General features: G+C 30.6%; 1 protein-coding gene across 1 annotated transcript; it reads right to left on the bottom strand.

Moving 5' to 3' along the window:
• Positions 1 to 254: 254 nt before the first annotated feature.
• Positions 255 to 2,314, bottom strand: LOC100802923 (microtubule-associated protein RP/EB family member 1C). The gene is made up of 6 exons (XM_003539280.5): positions 2,150 to 2,314; positions 1,878 to 2,033; positions 1,668 to 1,774; positions 1,193 to 1,418; positions 1,000 to 1,113; positions 255 to 878 (listed from the first exon to the last, which is right to left on the bottom strand). The coding sequence occupies exons 1-6, from the start codon at positions 2,255 to 2,257 to the stop codon at positions 600 to 602; spliced, it is 990 nt and encodes a 329-aa protein (XP_003539328.1). The 5' UTR covers positions 2,258 to 2,314; the 3' UTR covers positions 255 to 599.
• Between the last annotated feature and the right edge of the window lie 15,725 nt (positions 2,315 to 18,039).

Genomic DNA, 18,039 nt, shown 5'->3' with positions numbered 1-18,039 from the left:
GGTAAAGATTAGTCTTAATACTTTTACTTTTATTATAATATATATAAAAAAAACTTGGTTTTGGACTTTTGGTCTTCATGCCAAATCATGTTTTCAATTCAGAAATTAATTACGAATCCGATATTTAATTTGGTCATCACATGAAAAAATGCTGAAAATGGGATAGTGCTAATCAAAGCACAAGCCAGAAACTACATGACTGGATTCAGAAAAAAGACCGAATTCAGAAATTAATTACAAATTCCGATATGTAATTTTCCCTGAATTGTAAACAATTTGATCATCACATAATAAATGAAAAAAATGCTGAAAATGAAATAGTGTTGCTCAAAGCACTAGCCAGAAATTACATGACTGGATTCAGAAACATTGTTGAGACAACAAGCAAATTCTAAAGGCAAAATATATCTGGCTACATTTTTCTGGGCTGATACCCGATACCCGATACTTGATACTTGATAACAGAATAGTCTCCCTAAAACCCCTAACCATTATGAATAACCCTGTCAATTCACACTTGTAACAGGAATTACTGTGACCAAAACGGTTTTAACATGTTGCTAACTGAATTAACAACAGAAGGTGATCCTTCCTCCTCCCTAACAAGTCATAAGAGGTGACTCGCTACAATGAACATCTGAAACATCAGAAAGCCTCTGTCTGGGAGACAACGTTGCGAGGCCAGCAACATCAAAATCAATATTGGCAATATTCTTTCTCTTATGAGTTTCTGAACTGCTCTTCTCCTCCGAAACCTCAGCAATGGGGCTTAATCCCTCTATTTCCTTACGACCAACAGAAATCATAGCTTGAGCTTCGACCACAGCCATTCCATTGTCATCTGTAGCATATAATATCTTCTGTATTGCCGCAACAATCTGAAACACAAACAGCAATCAAATCACATATGATCATTACCTAATAGTAATACCGATTATTGTGTTTCACTAATCAAAGCAAATCAAAGCATTCAAATTATAGAGTATGAAAGCACAGTACCGGTGAGTGTTCTATCTCAGGAGTCTGGCACAGTATCTCAATATCTCTCAGCTTTGCGAAGTAGAAATCTCGTTCCTTCTCAAGGCTATCAATGGACAACTTCAACTCTGTTATCTGCATCAAATTCAACTGTAAGAGCAATAATACTTTCATTATTCATTTAATAATTCTTATGACTTGAAACAAAAAACACCTTTTCTTCATACACAGGAGCAGGGTTTCCAGCAGAAGGTGCTGCTCTCGCAACCTTTGCAGCCTGATTTGTAGGGTTTGCATTAGAAACCTCATTTCTTCGAGCATTATGAGAAGAATGAGGTCTCTGTGCAGTAGAACCCTTGGTTGAGGCTTGGGAGTTTGCAGATTTCTTGCTCGTTTCTCTTCCTCCTTTGCAAACCTCTCTCCTCTCCAGAGGATTATAACTAAAAATTCAGCATCCAATATTTAATTCAAAAATTACTCAACACCCAATATCAAATTCATAAAAATACACTACAGAATTCTAAGGTCACAAGATTTTGTTGATGAAGTTTGAATTTCAATCTTAAAACCCTAATTTCCAATCGAAAACAACTATTCAACGCGAATCAGAGAATTTAAAGCAAAGAGAAATCTGACACAACAAATGTATTCGAATGAAATGATATTATATTAGGGATTAATAATATTACTTGTACTGAAGGCCGGAATCGACAGAATCGCAGTATCGTTTCATCCATTGCATGAACTCGAGGTTATCCAGTGGCCTTCCTTTCACCAGCTTGCTGACCTCGATGTGCTGAAAATATACAACGAACAATTCGGTAACTGAAATCAAGATCGTCCAAAATTAAAGAATAACAGGGATGAAATTAAAAGACGAGAGAGAAGTTGAGTGATACCTTGGTGATTTTGAGTTTGTTGAAGACATCTTGAAGGACCTTGTAGTTCTGAATCATCTCGTACTCGCTCTTGGCGTCGAAATTGACCTTGTGCATAGGCACGATCCCTGGATGAGCGGCATCGAGAAGCTGACAATGAACGGCGCCGGAACAAGCCTGAAAGTATAACGATGCAAGAAAATAGAAGGTCCAGTAAGAAATCATCGATCGGAAATTAAACACAAACCTAAACCTGATTGAATTTGATGGAGAAATAGGATCGAAAATAAAACCTCTTCGACTTTGGAGAGATTGAGTTGCAGAGTTGAGTTGATCCAAGAAAGAATCTCAGATCTGCCGACGAAGTAAGCCGCATCCATGATCCCAATGTTGGTCGCCATTTCTTTCTCTCTCTCGCTCTCGTTTCTTCTAACGGCTCTTTCACAAAGAAAGGATATATATGGAGACGGGAGCGGTAGTATTTCAAATTCAAAATCCCTTTGATTGATTAACGTGTCAAAATTGTCTTAATAAGTCGATTGTGGTCCGAAACTCTTTTCAGTTGTTGGGCTTCCCTTTGCGTGACTGGGTCTGGGGCATTCATGTAGCGTAGTGGGCTTTGCAGATAAAAATAAATTAACTGGGCTTTCGACCTTAATTATCTAGCCATTCTTTTTTCTTTCTTTTTTTTTTTTTAGCAATACCTTAATTAAAAATGAATAATAAATCATTAGTCAGATTATGATATGAAAAATAAAAAATTACTTAAATTAAAAAATATTTTATATTTCTAATATAGTATTTCTTAATAAAAATATTTTATTAATTTTTATTCCTTAATATCTACAATTTGACGCAATTAAAATTATTTTAATCATTTATTATAATTTTAATTATTATTTCAAAGTTTTAGTTAACATCTATGGGTATATATTATTTTTTGAGTTTAATGGTTATGTATTATAAGTGTAAAATCTTATCCACTGTCATTTGATCAGAAAATATCATTAGAATGAATTTTAAAATAATTATTATAAAAATTAATCAACCTATTATACATGATATTTTGTAATTAAATAAAATTTTGGTAATATTTTTGAGATTTTATAAGATACTTTGACCAATATGTCTTATATTATTGGTCGTTTTCTTTTAAGATTTGTTAAATCAAATATATTAATTTTGAAATAAAATAAAAATTCAAAATTAACATAGTTTGTGGTTTTTGAGTACTTAAGTAAAATTCATTTTCTCAAATTAAAAAAATGTTAATTTTTTTCCAAATATTAAAATAATAAAAGAATGCAACATTTAATTATTTTTTAATTTTATTCTTCAATCAAAATCTAAATTTTATTTTGGTAACTCTTCTTATAAAAATTAACATCAGAAATAAGTATTGATTGTAAGAGATAAACTTCTGGTTGTAATTAAAAATTAAAGAAAATATTGTTTAAGTTTTACCAATAAAATAAAATATATAAATTTGATTTTTTTTTTTTTGGTCTTATAAATATGATTCTTAGGATATGTGTCACGCACGGTTTCATGACTAATAATCATATTAGATTAATTGTTGAATGTCACGCTACTTGGGCAGTTATGATGATTGAATTAGTGGGAAATGAACTGTCCATTAAAGTTAACACCATTTCTTGCTACAATCCATCTCCATTTCTTTCACTTTCACCATATGGATATTTATTTGATATGCATAGATACCCGCTTGAACGGTCGATTATTGAAAAACAAAAGGGAGAAAGAAAAGCTTAAACGGATTTTATTCATCCAAAAGACCAACTTGGCAGACTTTTTATTATATTTAACAGGGGTGCAATCTAATTGGTTATAGTATGAGTGGAACCATAGATTATATACAACTCCCTCCAATCTATCGCGTTGACGTTTTTGTTAGTTAAAACCCTCTGAAAGCAACACTGGCACCCACCATTGCTTGTTCATTATTTCTTATTTGCATTTTGTCTATACGTATACGTTCTGTGGGGTTTTATATATTTTAATAATCTCTGTTCATGCAAATGTCCCAAAAAACTGAATTACGAATTGCAGCAAGAATCTCCTATTCCACATTAAACATGAGAGAAGCATATAAGAATGAAATTTATTTTTTCTTAAATTTAAAGAACATGATGCTTTTTTTTAGAAAATAATGAATTCACATATTTTGATCAATATTTAACTTTAAAGTCTAAGGGACATATTAAATTCATCAATACGAAAATATAGGAACTTTAATCATGTTGGGATGTAGGTATGGAGACTAAAAACACATTCCCCTCCCCCAAAAATACTAACATTAAAGACAAAAAAGAAATTACACGTTATTTTTTATAAATTGTCACTCAAATTTTTGTGATGCCTAATATCAATGACAAAAAGGGAATTCTGTCACTAATTTTTTTTAATAATACATTAATTTATTTCATAATTGATTCGTTGATTACCCTAAATTTAAATGGAGGGATATCTTTATGTCAGAATAAATGTTTGAAGCATTTTAAAGATTATAATTCCATGAGAGCTAAAGTTTAGACACTTTAAATTTTGGAGCATTTGAAAGATTATAATTCCATGGTGAATAACTTTACATTTGATATAATCTATAAAAAAAACTTTACATTTGATATATTGAAATTAGATGTTTATTGGATCTTTCAAACAAGTTTCGGTTCGAGTATCATAGAGAAAAAAATCTAGACTTCAGATAGGAGAGAAAATCCAACTAAAGTTGTCTATAGTCATGTTTATATATATATATATATAGAGAGAGAGAGAGAGAGAGAGAGAGAGAGAGAATTTAATCATCAATTAAGTCAGTAAACAGTTCACATATAATATAGTTAAAAAAAACGCCATACAGAACATGAAATTGAGGTTGAGTTTGAGCTTGAATTGAGGTTGAAGTTGAATTTGCATGAGATACGTTAGCTGGTGTCCTGCACAACCTTAATTCGTTCAGCCCATGAAATTTCAAACTGAAGTCTGATTGTTCCACGCAGGTATGCTGACCAATTTTTTTTCTACGACTCAAACTATTAAAATTTTCTTGCTTTCTGAGAGAAACGTTATGTATCTGGTGCTTTCGTCATGCTTGATGCTGATGTATTGGACGTTTCTGCAATATTATTTATTAGCAAGAATAGAAATTTCACATTCTCCACTATCGATCAACTTGTAATTTTCTGCATTTATTTTCTGAACTCATTCGTTGTTATAGAGTATAGACTCGTTTTGGATTATGAATCTTACACTGTTGCGTAGATGAAATGGATGCAAGTTTCGCGGCCCATGGTTTTTCCTTCTATCCTTTTATCCCCCTTTCCATCTAAGATAATATAAAGACTATTGATAAACTGAAATTCTTCAGATGTATTTTGTTTTTCTTAGACCTTCAGAATTAAAAAGTCACATTAAATCTTAATTTATTTAAATTAAGTCAGGTGAGATAAAACTCTTTCCAAGTACGTTATTTGAATGCATTTCATTTGTTTTACAAAAATCATATACTATAAAAATATTTACTATGTATTTTTTTATCAACAAATAAAATATCTTATCCTCTCCGACCCAAGTTAAGAAACATAAAACGTATCTCTAAAACAATACCCCCACCCATTACCAAGCTGTTTCTGTATACTCTCCTAGCTGTATACAAAGATAACTCCTGTGTACAAGTACGTATTTACTGTGTATCATTATAGAATAAAAGTATAAATATTTTTTACTCAACAATTATAGAACAATTTTTTGTCTAACCTACAACACTATGTAAAAATCAATATATTTATCAATTTAGCATAATCCCATCTACATCTATTAAAAACAAAAAGAAACAGCGAGCCAAATTGAGTACGTACCAGTCTAATATCGTGTTTCATCACGTCTAGAATTAGTTGAGCTTTCTATCAAAAAAGAATTAGTTGAGCTTTCTAAAAAAAAAGAATTAGTTGAGCTGTGTGTCAAACATAAGAAAAGTTATAACTCTTAACATTGATTGTATATTATACTGTTTTGCATATGAGTGTTAAAATCGTTCAACTTTGATTAACCCAATATAAAATATGGCTGAACTAGTAAAATCTAGATTCAAAATTATATATTTTGATTTAACCCAAAGAATAATGATATGTGAATTATTCTTCATTTTAAACATGTTGCTAACATTTTTCATTTCTTTCTTTTTCATTTCTATCACATCATAAATCATATTATATTTATATTTATATTTTCTTCTCATTTTTTTTTCTTTCTCTATTTAGGTGTAAAATAGCATATGGGTGTCTTTCAAACATTTTTCCAACCCAAACCTAGTCTAGCTCAAAAAGTTAACTACTGACCAAACCCAAGCTTGTTCATGCAGAGTTGATCTTGATATGTTTTGTGCTCAAAGCCAAATTATAGAAGGAGGTCGTTTATGTATAAACATATATTTTATTAAAAAAATGGACACATAATTTGACAAAAAAATTGATACATGTTTTCATACAAAATACTTTCTCTACTTATAAATTCATACAAATAAAAAATAATACATACAAATAGTGGAGGATCTAAGACCCGAAATTAGTGGCAACATTTTTTTAAAAAAATTAAAATATTTATTACCATATATATGAAAAAAATATAAAATGTCTAACCAAATAACACATAATAGAAACAAAATATAAGAAAAAAACTATTTAATAAAATATAAAAGTTGAAGGCAAACGGGTCAAATTATAAATATAGAGGTGCAAAAAATAACAGCACTACATATATTCTTACTTTTCTCTTGGGGGTGCATTTGCATCCCTTCAATATTTAATTTTTTTTTTGTATAAATTGAAATTTTATTAAATTACTATCATAATAACAATCTTCATATTATCATTGTTATTACTATTATTATTTTTTATCATCATGGTAGTGATCATAACAATAATAATAACAATGACAAGTATAATTATTGTAGTGATAACAATAATAATTGTAATGATATTTAACAATTAACAAATGAATTAACACCACCAATGCATCGTTCCTTTTTGTTTTTAGATATGGCATGTTTAAAATATATAAATGACTATTATTTGATTATATATTTAAAAGTATATAAATCATGTAAAATTTTGACCACGTGATAATTACAAAAATAACACATAATTTACATAATTCAATAGTTAAATTGATAAATTGACTTCTAATAATAAAAAATTAATAGAAGTAAATAATCATAATTATCTAAGGAAGGTGACTCCTTCAAGCATGGTGGGGGAATGAATATAAACAAGAAACAACTTAACAGTTAGTAGTCATTATCAAGAATATTAAACTGAACAACTAAAAAAAAAACAAGAAAAAAGGGCTGTTAACAATTATATTGGGAATCACAGGGTCCCAGCCCAGGAACAACAAAAGGGGGAGGGAAGGGCCAGCCTAGGCATTTAGAATTAGACCCTACATTTTGAACGGATCAAAGCAGGTAGACTACGAACAGCCTAAACTTTATCTTCCCATTCACATTCGGCTACCCATGTCCCACGCGACCAAACCTACGTCCAACAATTGAAAGTTGAAAATTTAGACCATTACTCAGTTGGACGGCTTCTTTATTTGGGTTGTTGCCTTCTTGGCATCAATTTCTTTGATTGCCGGGAGAGTTCTGTAAGTGGAAGGAAAAAAAAAAAAAGTTTAATAGACACATTCATAAGTTTAAAAGTTTTTACACTATAACTCATCTTTGGTATGATCTGTGAAGTGAGTAATCATCATCAAAGTTAAAAGCTTACTCTATGGTGATTTTTAATTGGATTGCGGTATAAAAAAAAGTTTAATTTCATATATAGTATGAATCTAATAAAATGATATATTATCTTTAGGACTTGTTAATTGTCTAAGCTCCTAGTACTTGTTGGACCCAAATGCCCAATTGAATGTAGTATTCTATAACCGCAGAATGTCGATATGATAGAGCGGTTAAAGTCATTTAAAAGGGAAAAGAAAAGAAAGTAAACTTAAAACTCTTTGGAAGTGAAGTTTATTGAATTGAGTTAGTTCATTGATTGCAACTTTGAATGAACTAAATAGGTAGAAACTTAATAACATATTATAGAAGAGTTTGGATATGGTTTGTTTCCAAAAGAACAGCCGTGGTAATCATAATATTCGAACTTAGAATATTGTCCTACAAACTCTTATGACTACTTTTTGTTAATGTATGTGGGTAGTGGTTGTGTTAACGGTTTAAGATAAAACTGAATAATGACCAACTAAGCTCCCAGAATTGAAAGGATGGAGACCCCCCACCGAACCACACCACCTAAGACAGGGAACACTGGGTTCCACCCTTTGACAAAAAATCTATATTATTGGAGGAGCATGATGTCTCTACATTCTACACTCAAGATGTTTTCTAAACAGTTTTATTAAAATCAATTTTTAGAGATTTAAAAACAATGAACACTTTCATTTAAAAATTAATTATTGACAATATAATTTTTCATTAAAACATTCATAATGAACAGTTGCAATACTAATGACATGATAAAATTACCACTTAGCACTTATGAATGTTTTAAAATCATGAGTATTATAAGTTAATGCCGATCCTGAATAGACTTTAGCCAGATTCAGTTTTCTCAACCACATTAGGAATTGCATCTAATGCATATTTATATTTTATAGGCGAAAAAATAATTAATAATATTTGATTACGTGTGTGATGTGGAGATTGGTACGAAATATAAACTTAATGGTGGTTTAAGGTTAGCCAGTCATTTCTTCAAATTTTGTATTTTTTTTATTAAAATGCAATTTTCTTCTTCTTATTTTTTTAAATTCACTATTTTAATCTTTCAATTTTTAATTGAAACATTTTGTCATTTACTTTTAAAAAATCTATCAATTTAGTCCCTATATTTTTTAATTGAGATATTTTGTCTCACTTAAAAAAAATGTGATTTGAGTCCTTTTGATCATTTTTAGACTTCTTGTTGGTGTTTTATTTTTTTAATAAAATTAGATAATTAAAAAAAAAACATGTCAGGTTCATGTGTGTCGATCAACACGTAAATCAATATTTAAAATTGATCATAAAGACATTAAAATTACATATTTTTTGTAAAGTAGAAGACAAATATCTCAATTAAAAAATGAAAAACTTAAATCATGAAATTTTTTAAAAATATCTCAATTAAAAAATAGAAAAACTAAAAACACAAATTTAAGAAAAAAGATAAATAAAAATTACATTTTAATTTTTTTTATTTAATTACTCATTTAGTTTCTATAATTTCAAAACTTATCTTTTTTAGTTCTTATAATTAATTTATAATTAATAAATAAATTTTGTAATCCTTAAAATTTATATTTTAATTTAAAAAAGGTTTATCTTTAAACTTCTTTAACTAACAAAGTTAAAAAAAAATTAACAAAAGAAACCTTTTGAAAATTAAAATACAAAATTCATCAACTAAAAATTCATTTATTAAGTTTTAAAGATTAAAAATTGTACTTATTAACGATCGGAATTAAAATAAATTATATTTAAAAATTATAAAAATTAAATGGATAATCAAATTTTTTTTTATGTTCTTTTGTTTTCTTTGGCCATGGGTCTATAATTAGCTCCACATCCACTAACGTGTATGACGTATCAAAAATGATATCTTCGTTTTAATATCCACCGTTTTAGTTCGATGGTATCCATGATGGTCCCTCTTCTTTGAATAATGATTGTATATCTGAGGCTTTAATTTTCACCCACTGCATCCGGTTGCATCTTTCATCCACAAGAATAAAAAATCTTTAGAAAAACTTTTGGTCTAGAGCAACATATTTCTTCGATCAAGTCCCTGCTTTCTATCACGGGACAATTATTTTTTTTTTATACGAGGTTAACATATTTTTTTTATTTGAGGCAAACACTTTTTTTTTTAAATATGAAAATAAGTTAGAAATGAAAAAAGGAGAAAGGGACATCTAAGTCTGACATTAACTAGAGACAACGTTAAAGATAGAATTAAGATAAAATATATAACTAAAAAAAAATTATCACCATGAACTAATTTTTGGAGTTAAATTAGACTCAAATTCTTTTAAGAAAACTAATCTCTTATTTTGAGAAATTAAGTGATGAAAGAAAAATATGAAGTGACCATTAATTGACAAAAGTAAACATGCAATGATATGTAATGTATGTAGATGCACAATATTATCTATGCAAAAAGATTATATACCGAAAAGCGTAAAAAGTTTTAAATGATCATTTAACCACACTATATTATGTATGATAAGTTTATTAACTTCTAAAATAATTATCTAAAAATAATTCAAAATAGTAGTTTATGATTGAATGATAGTGTAAAATTATTGTACATCATGAGTAGATTAAAAAAAAATTTACTAATCGTAAACTTCATATAATAATTTCCCTCATCATCTTTCCCTCATCGAATAAGTCCACACCATGACCCTAAAACTCGATGAAATCCACAAATTATCCCAACCTGAGACCTCTTCACCCTCTTCGTCCGCTTCCAACACCCCTCAACCTGTGACCACCTCCACCCCGCATCGCTTGAAACTCGATGTTCCTCGATTTGATGGGACCAGACCTAATGGTTGGATCTTCAAGATCAACCAATTCATCGATTACCATGCCAAACCTGAGAATGAGCGACTGACGATCGCCTCCTTCTACATGGAGGGGTGTGCCTTGGCCTGGTTTCAGTGGATGACTAGTAATGGTCAGTTCACTTCGTGGTCAGTATTCCTTTAGGCGTTGCAAACTCGGTTCGCCCCGTTACAGTACGAGGATCCCACTGGTGCCCTCTCCAAACTCACATAGCGTTCAACAGTCACCACATACCTTTCAGAGTTCGAAGACCTTGCGAACCACATAGTAGGTTTGCCTCTGTCGTTCTTCTTGAGCTGCTTTATCTCGAGGTTGACGCCGGAGATACGCAAGGAGGTCCAAGCGCACCAGCCTCTTACTCTAGTGCACGCAGCGGGCTTAGCAAGGCTTCAGGAGGAAAAGCTGCTTGATGCTCGTTTCTTGAGTCGCGCGCGTGCACCTACTCTTGCCAAGCCACCCCCGCGGCCCTTGTCATCAGTCACGACATCGCTACTTCCAACCCCAATGAAGACTCCAATGCTAGTACCTCTAAAGAGACTCTCTCCGGAAGAGTTGGCTTCTCGACGGGAACAGGGATTCTGTTTCAATTGCGATGAACGATTTCAGCGAGGGCACAAATGTGCCTCTCGAATGTTTCTCTTAATAGCTGATGAAGAAGACGTACCATTGGATGACCTTATCCAATTAGAGTGCTCGCCCAACCCGTTTGATACCATTAGCCCGACACAAACCCAAATCACAATCCACTCGCTCTAGGGTCATTTGGCGCCTGAGACCTTGCGTTTGTTAGGCCATATTGATAATCACCAACTGGTAATCCTGGTTGATGGGGGAAGCACCCATAATTTTATCCAGGAACCATTGGTGCGTGAATTGGGCCTCACTACTCGTACCACTCCCCCGCTACGTGTCATGCTCGACAATGGCAACCACCTTCAAACGCAGAGATGTAGCGTTCAACATGGGTGACCCAATCATGGTGCAACTTCGTCCATCTCGTCAGACCACGATCTCAAGCATGAAGGGTGCTTACTCGAAATTGGCCAAGAAATTTTATGGCCCTTTTAGAATTGTGGAGAGAATTGGGCCGATGGCCTATAAGCTCAATTTACCAGAATGGGCACGAATTCATCCCGTCTTCCACTCTTCTCTACTAAAACCATTTCATGGATCTCCGATCAACGATACCTAGTTGGCTCTACCTGAAATCGCCGTGGACAATCAACCTTTTGTGACACCACTGACCATACTAGACTGATGACGTGTGTTGGGCTCCCTTCCATCCAAATGGGAGGTCTTGGTCCAATGGGCTGGGTTGTCCATGGATGACACATCCTGGGAAGACTGGGATCAGCTTCGTGCTGACTACCACCTTGAGGACAAGGTGTTTCCGCAAGCGATAGGGAATGGTAGCAATCCAGGGGTGCAACCAGAAGTTAGCCAATAGGAGGTACACATAGCAAGAAGCAGGCCCAAGAGGAACAATACTACAACAACTCCCCTGAAGGATTTTATCTAAGGTTTGTGCCGAGTATGCATCCGAATCTTCCTTCCCAGCATCAAAATCTCCAATGCCTTAGCTTGTCTGCCTTTTTCTCTTAATGGTGTAATTCTGTTAGGATTATACTAGCATAAAAAGATAAAGTTAGTTATCTTTTATGCATTATAAATAATCAATCCATGTAATAAGGCTAGAAAATGAAAATTATCATGAGTTATCTTTTTCTATCTCTTTTTCTCGGTAGGTTAGTGGTCCTCTAAACCAGTCTCATCTATTAGTCTCATATGAAAAATTAAAATTAAAATTCAACATGTGTTATTAAAATAAAACTCTATTTGTAATCAAAATATAATATTACCAATACTTAAAATATTGGTATTTGTTTGATTTAATAAATTAAGTATTGAAGAACAATTCGATCAAAAATGCGATGAATTTACTGAAAAGAGCTTGCATGATGGTGTTTAATTGGCATGTTTTTGGGCAGTCAAAGGCAATTATCTGCGTTCATGATAATAATATGTGCCAAATTGCCAATTTGTTTAGGGAGAGACACAAAGATGAATTTCCTTTTAATAAACTAAGGGCTGAAAAAAGAAAGCCTTACTCCTTAAGCAGGAGAAAAGTGGAAAGTAAACGTCCTAAAATATCAGAAGCAAAAGAAGATTCCCGATATCAAGATTATATTCAAGGCGTTACTAGAGCAAAACGATGCCGCATGAGGGCACAGAGGGCTTTACTACGATAGCGGGAATCATGGGATATGAATACGAGGGTGTCAGTGTCACTTATCATCAGACTATTCCACTCTTCAAATCCCCAAACAAAAGAATAATAATAATAAAATTGCAGAAGCAAACAAATTATTGGCATTGCGATATAGCTGGCAAGGTGACCCCCACGCTTAATATCATTGACGGTTCGAAAGCGGACAGAGAAACAATTTCCACCATAAAAAGCCAATCGAGCTCTCATCACGCACACAGACAACCTCAACAACAAATAATAGTAAAACGCAAACCATTACCTTACCCGAGGCTCATACGGCTCCTTACATAATCAATAAACATGCCGGTGCTGACTTATAAAGTGTACTAAAGTATATATATCCATAAACTTGTAAATTTAATTAAAACATCCCCCTACCAGATTACTAGGAGTATTTGTTTTCAATAATTTGGGTCTTTATATTTTTCATATCATGATTTTAAACTGTGATCCACAACCGTAATTATATCCGTAATATTGTTGTTGCGGTGTACACAACCTCATCAACTTGTAATTGCAGTGTGATTTAATTTTTAATCACAAAAAATTCCGCAGCCCGTAATGCATCATCCACAAGCTAGGTAGTCGCAACGGAACTGTATTGGAGCCTTTATGGAACCTTAACACCATTCTATTTCACTTTTTTTATGAAAAAGACATAGATTTTAATCTTCTAAGTATCAATAATCGATTGGGTATGTCAACATAGGATGTTAGGGGATACCAAATCTTAAAGTGAATGAAAAATTATGTTATCTTATAAATAAAAGATACACCGACAATCAAAATAATTGTAAAGTTCTTTTTTACACTAAATATAAAACATATAATAATTTTATATTGCAATCCACATCGTAGCAGTCCCAATACTAAGTGCAAATATATACTCCCAAATTAGCTTTGTCACTAGTGCCTTGATAGATGAAAAGAGAGAAAATCAAGGATAAAAAAATGAATAACGATGTTTTCTAATTAAAAATAAAATAAAAAATATGTTTTTCTCCTTCTATTTTATATATAATCTAAATTTAAAAATTTCCTCTCCCAAATTACTTTTTCTTCTGAACCTAATAGAATACAAATAGTATACCAATTAAGGTTTAGATTTTTTTTGCTGGCTTCGGGTTTAGGTTTTTTTAAATGCCAGTAAGGTTTCGGTTTTGTTCATATGAAAATATTTTAAATGCCAGTCTGAAAATTTCGTTCATACTATATCGTATGTAGCTTGATATCAATTTATTCTAACAAATTAATTTTGGGATCGCTTCCGGTGTCTGAGGTTGAACTATCAATTCAGGCACATACGTGGCATGGATGAGGGAGGAACACATACTTGGGGGAGCCATCGTAACAACTGTCTTTCTTGTCCGTTAGGGAATACCATGCACCACGCACAGCGACTGACCCTGACACCAATACCGTTGTTTTTCACGTGCCAGAAATATTATTCATCAAATACTTTTCTTTTCGGTGTATTTCATCAAATATTTGTAATACGTACTGTACCATTCAATCCATGAACTCCACAACTATTCGACCAATGGTGACCACTAGTTTTCCATGTCACGTACAACGCTTAGATGATCACTTAGTTAGTATGACCTTCTCAAGGTCGAATATGTATATATAAAATCAAAGAAACACAACAAGTAATGTTTTAATCACTTCATACATAGATAAATAAGTACCTCGGAATCAACTGACTTGATCATTAAATTTTTTTTACAAATACTTCCCCCGACACCAGGTTAGGAGATTAGATATTCCGCTCGATCACAGCCCATCACAACTCACGCCCACTATGGGACTTATGCATCGTACAACCCACGAGCTCAGCACATGATCAAAAGACCAAGGTCTCCATCGTGGTGGGACAACACATAAAACTATCATTCATAATGAACTTAGAGCTTAGAAAACTTATGCGTCGTACAACCCACAAACTCATGGTTACTCGGCTTGTGATGCTTATGTATCATACAACTTGTGAACCCTTGGCAGTTATTCTACTAGTAGTGACCACTAGTTCCCCACGATTATGTATGAAACTTAGAAGATCAGTTAATCTGTCTAACATCCTCAAGGTCGAATGTGTATATATAGATTCAAAAAAACACAACAAAGAACGTTTTAATCATTTCATCCATCAATAAATAAGTACCTGGTATCCAACTGACTTGATCGTTGGGGTCCTTCTTGTAAGTACTTCTCTCGTCACTGGATTAGGAAATTGGAGTTTGGTCATAGCTCACCATAATTCAGCCGAAACTCAACCATAACTCAGACAGAACACATACTCTTCTTTTAAAAAAAATATAGTTTCTATTTTTATTTTTCATATTATTTTTCTTATTTTATTTTTATATAAAAATTCATATATATCTATATATATATATATATATATATATATATATATATATTGGTAAATAAGAAGAGATGTAAGAAAGATCTGGAAAACTAATGATCCATTTGGCATTTGCTTTGACCGAAAATGGATATTAGAAAGACAATCGAAGGAAAAGTACTTTTATTCGAAATGAGCTTTTTCTTTGCTCTTTGGTAATATTCTCATATAGCTCCAATAAAATCATTTCTGGTAAAGTATTTTTGTGTTATATTATATATCAATAAAACAGAAGAATGGATTGAGAAGTGTATGAGTTTCACGGGTGTAAAATTCCACCCAAAATTTAAGAAAAAATGTTTTTTTTTTTTTAATCGGCTAAGAACGAAACATTATTAAAAACTATACGAGAGGTACCAAAGATGCTGAATACAAAGAAAGGATGATCATCCGGACATCCGGTAACTATCTATTTACTCCCATCAAGAGAAAGTCGGTTGATGTAGAAAAAATATAAAAATACACTTGCTTTTATTTTTTTATTAGAAATATCTATGTCATTTAATGTACATAAATTTTCTTTCACTTTCTACATAATTAAATGAAATTATATATATATATATATATATATATATATATATATCATTTTTTTCGTTTCCTCTTTCATATTAAACAACTTAAAAAGTCATTTCACTTATCACAATTCACAAATAAAGTAGTGAGTGATTTATAGTAATAAAATAATAAATAGGTCTACAAACAAGAATAAATAGGTCTATGTCAAAAAAATAAGAATTAATAGATCTTTAAAATGGAAATCAAACTTGAGTATTGCCTTTATTAAATGCATGTATAAATAAAAAAATATGTTTTTTTTAATTTTATTTGAAAAGTAAATTTAAAATTTTAAACTACTCTTCATACTAATTGATAAAAGATTTTAATTCTATGAAAAAACATTCTAAATAGATTTTTTTTCCCATTTTGAAAGCCACGTAATTGATATAACAAGAATAAAAAAAAGCACTTACAAGTAAAACCTGAAGTAAATAAAAAATTAATTCAACTAGCATTAATTTCATTTAATAGGAAAAAATTGGTTAAAATTTATTTACATTTTAAACCATTATATCCAAGTTCAAATTTTCTTATATTAAAATAAAAAAAATATTTTTACCCTTATAAAAATAATAAAATAAATATTTCCATTACTCATGTAAAAAAAAATATTTCCATTAATGTATACTTTTTTTAAAAAAATTCTTCTCCCTTTAACTGCTATTATATTTAAACTACTCTCTTCATTCATTTAGTTTTCTGACTAAAATTTTTTTTATCATTCTCATTAAAATTTTCAATGCAAAAAAGATGGGTAAAGTTTATAAGATTTAAAACTGTATTAACTAATTCTAATATAAAAAATTAATAAATATACAAAGACAGACACCGGCAAGAAATAAGAGAAATAGCTCTGATAGAGATGCTTAGGTTTAAATTGGGCGGATGAAATTGGTGGGCCTTCCTGTCTGGACGTGGCAGATCGCACATACTCAAACAACCATTTCCCGCTCTTTGGAAAAACAAAAATAATTAAAATCTATTAACATGTTGTCCACTATCGGTAAATAATTTTACACCTCCTCCTAATTATAACACATGATGAGTAAGAAAGATAGAACAACCACATACATAAGAACACGGTCCCTGTGACATCAGGACAAGAGTTTAGAGCCAAAATATCTAAATCTGAAGATGATTCCATCTTAGCCAATATATCAGCGCAAGAATTTGTCTCGTGGTAAACATGTTGAAACTTGACGTTCCAATTGTAGGAATTTCTGTAGTGAAACTGTATATGTTATACAATTTTATGTTTTATTAAATCATGTTAATAAAAAAATACTTCCTCTAATTTTTCATATATTAGATAAATAATTCTATTTTTATATTTATAAGAAATGTTGGCACATTTTCATATGCATTTTTTTTTTATGTCTATAATAATTGATTGTGAAGTTTATCGATAAGACAAACACTCATAACTCATTCTCTATGGAACTAACTCTGTTTATTAAAATAAACAAAAACTCTGTTTATTAAAATATTTACAATGTAATTTAGACTTGTCGGTGGAAAAAACATCTTTTCATTTATGAGTATGTCATTAAGTATAATTACCATAGCAGTAAAAAACTATAATTACCATTTAGTTTCGTAAATATTTATAGAAAAATAAATAAATTTATGATGTTAATTAAAATGTAAAAAAATAATAATTTTTATTTATCTTCATGAATTAATTATTTATTTTATTATATAAAAGATAAAAGTGAGTTTTACATTTTCTAAAATATGAAAACAATTTGTATTTTTCTATTTTTATAGAATAAATTAATTCATAATACATATTTTAAATTTTCATTTATATTAAATAATAATAATAATGGTACATTAGTTGCTGAAAAATAAAGAAACATTCCATTTTATTTTAACAACAGCAAAGTAATTATAATAAAATTTTTGGAAAATATTACAAAAAGTGTATTTAGTTTTTTTCTTTTACATTTATATCTTTATATAATATCAAATCACAACTCCTTATGTCCCAAAATAAGTTTCATATTTGAAAAAATAAATTATTTCAAAATAGGTGTTATTTTAATTTTTAATATAATATTAATAATAATGTTAATTTTTAAAAGTTATTATTTTCATCTATTTATTAATTTTTTAGCATGTATAAAAAATTTAAGAGGATACTTATTTTAAGACCGAGATAAAGAATAACAACTACTTCATCCATCTAATATAATCATTATTTAAAAAATATATATTTTAAAATAATTGTTATTTTAGTTTTTTAATATAATATTTATTATATTTTTCCACTTATAACTCTTATAATATTATGGATACCATGATTTATAAATAAATT

Source organism: Glycine max, chromosome 11 (genome assembly GCF_000004515.6).
Source record: "Glycine max cultivar Williams 82 chromosome 11, Glycine_max_v4.0, whole genome shotgun sequence".
NCBI lineage: Eukaryota > Viridiplantae > Streptophyta > Magnoliopsida > Fabales > Fabaceae > Glycine > Glycine max.
This window is presented reverse-complemented; position numbering and strand designations above follow the sequence as displayed.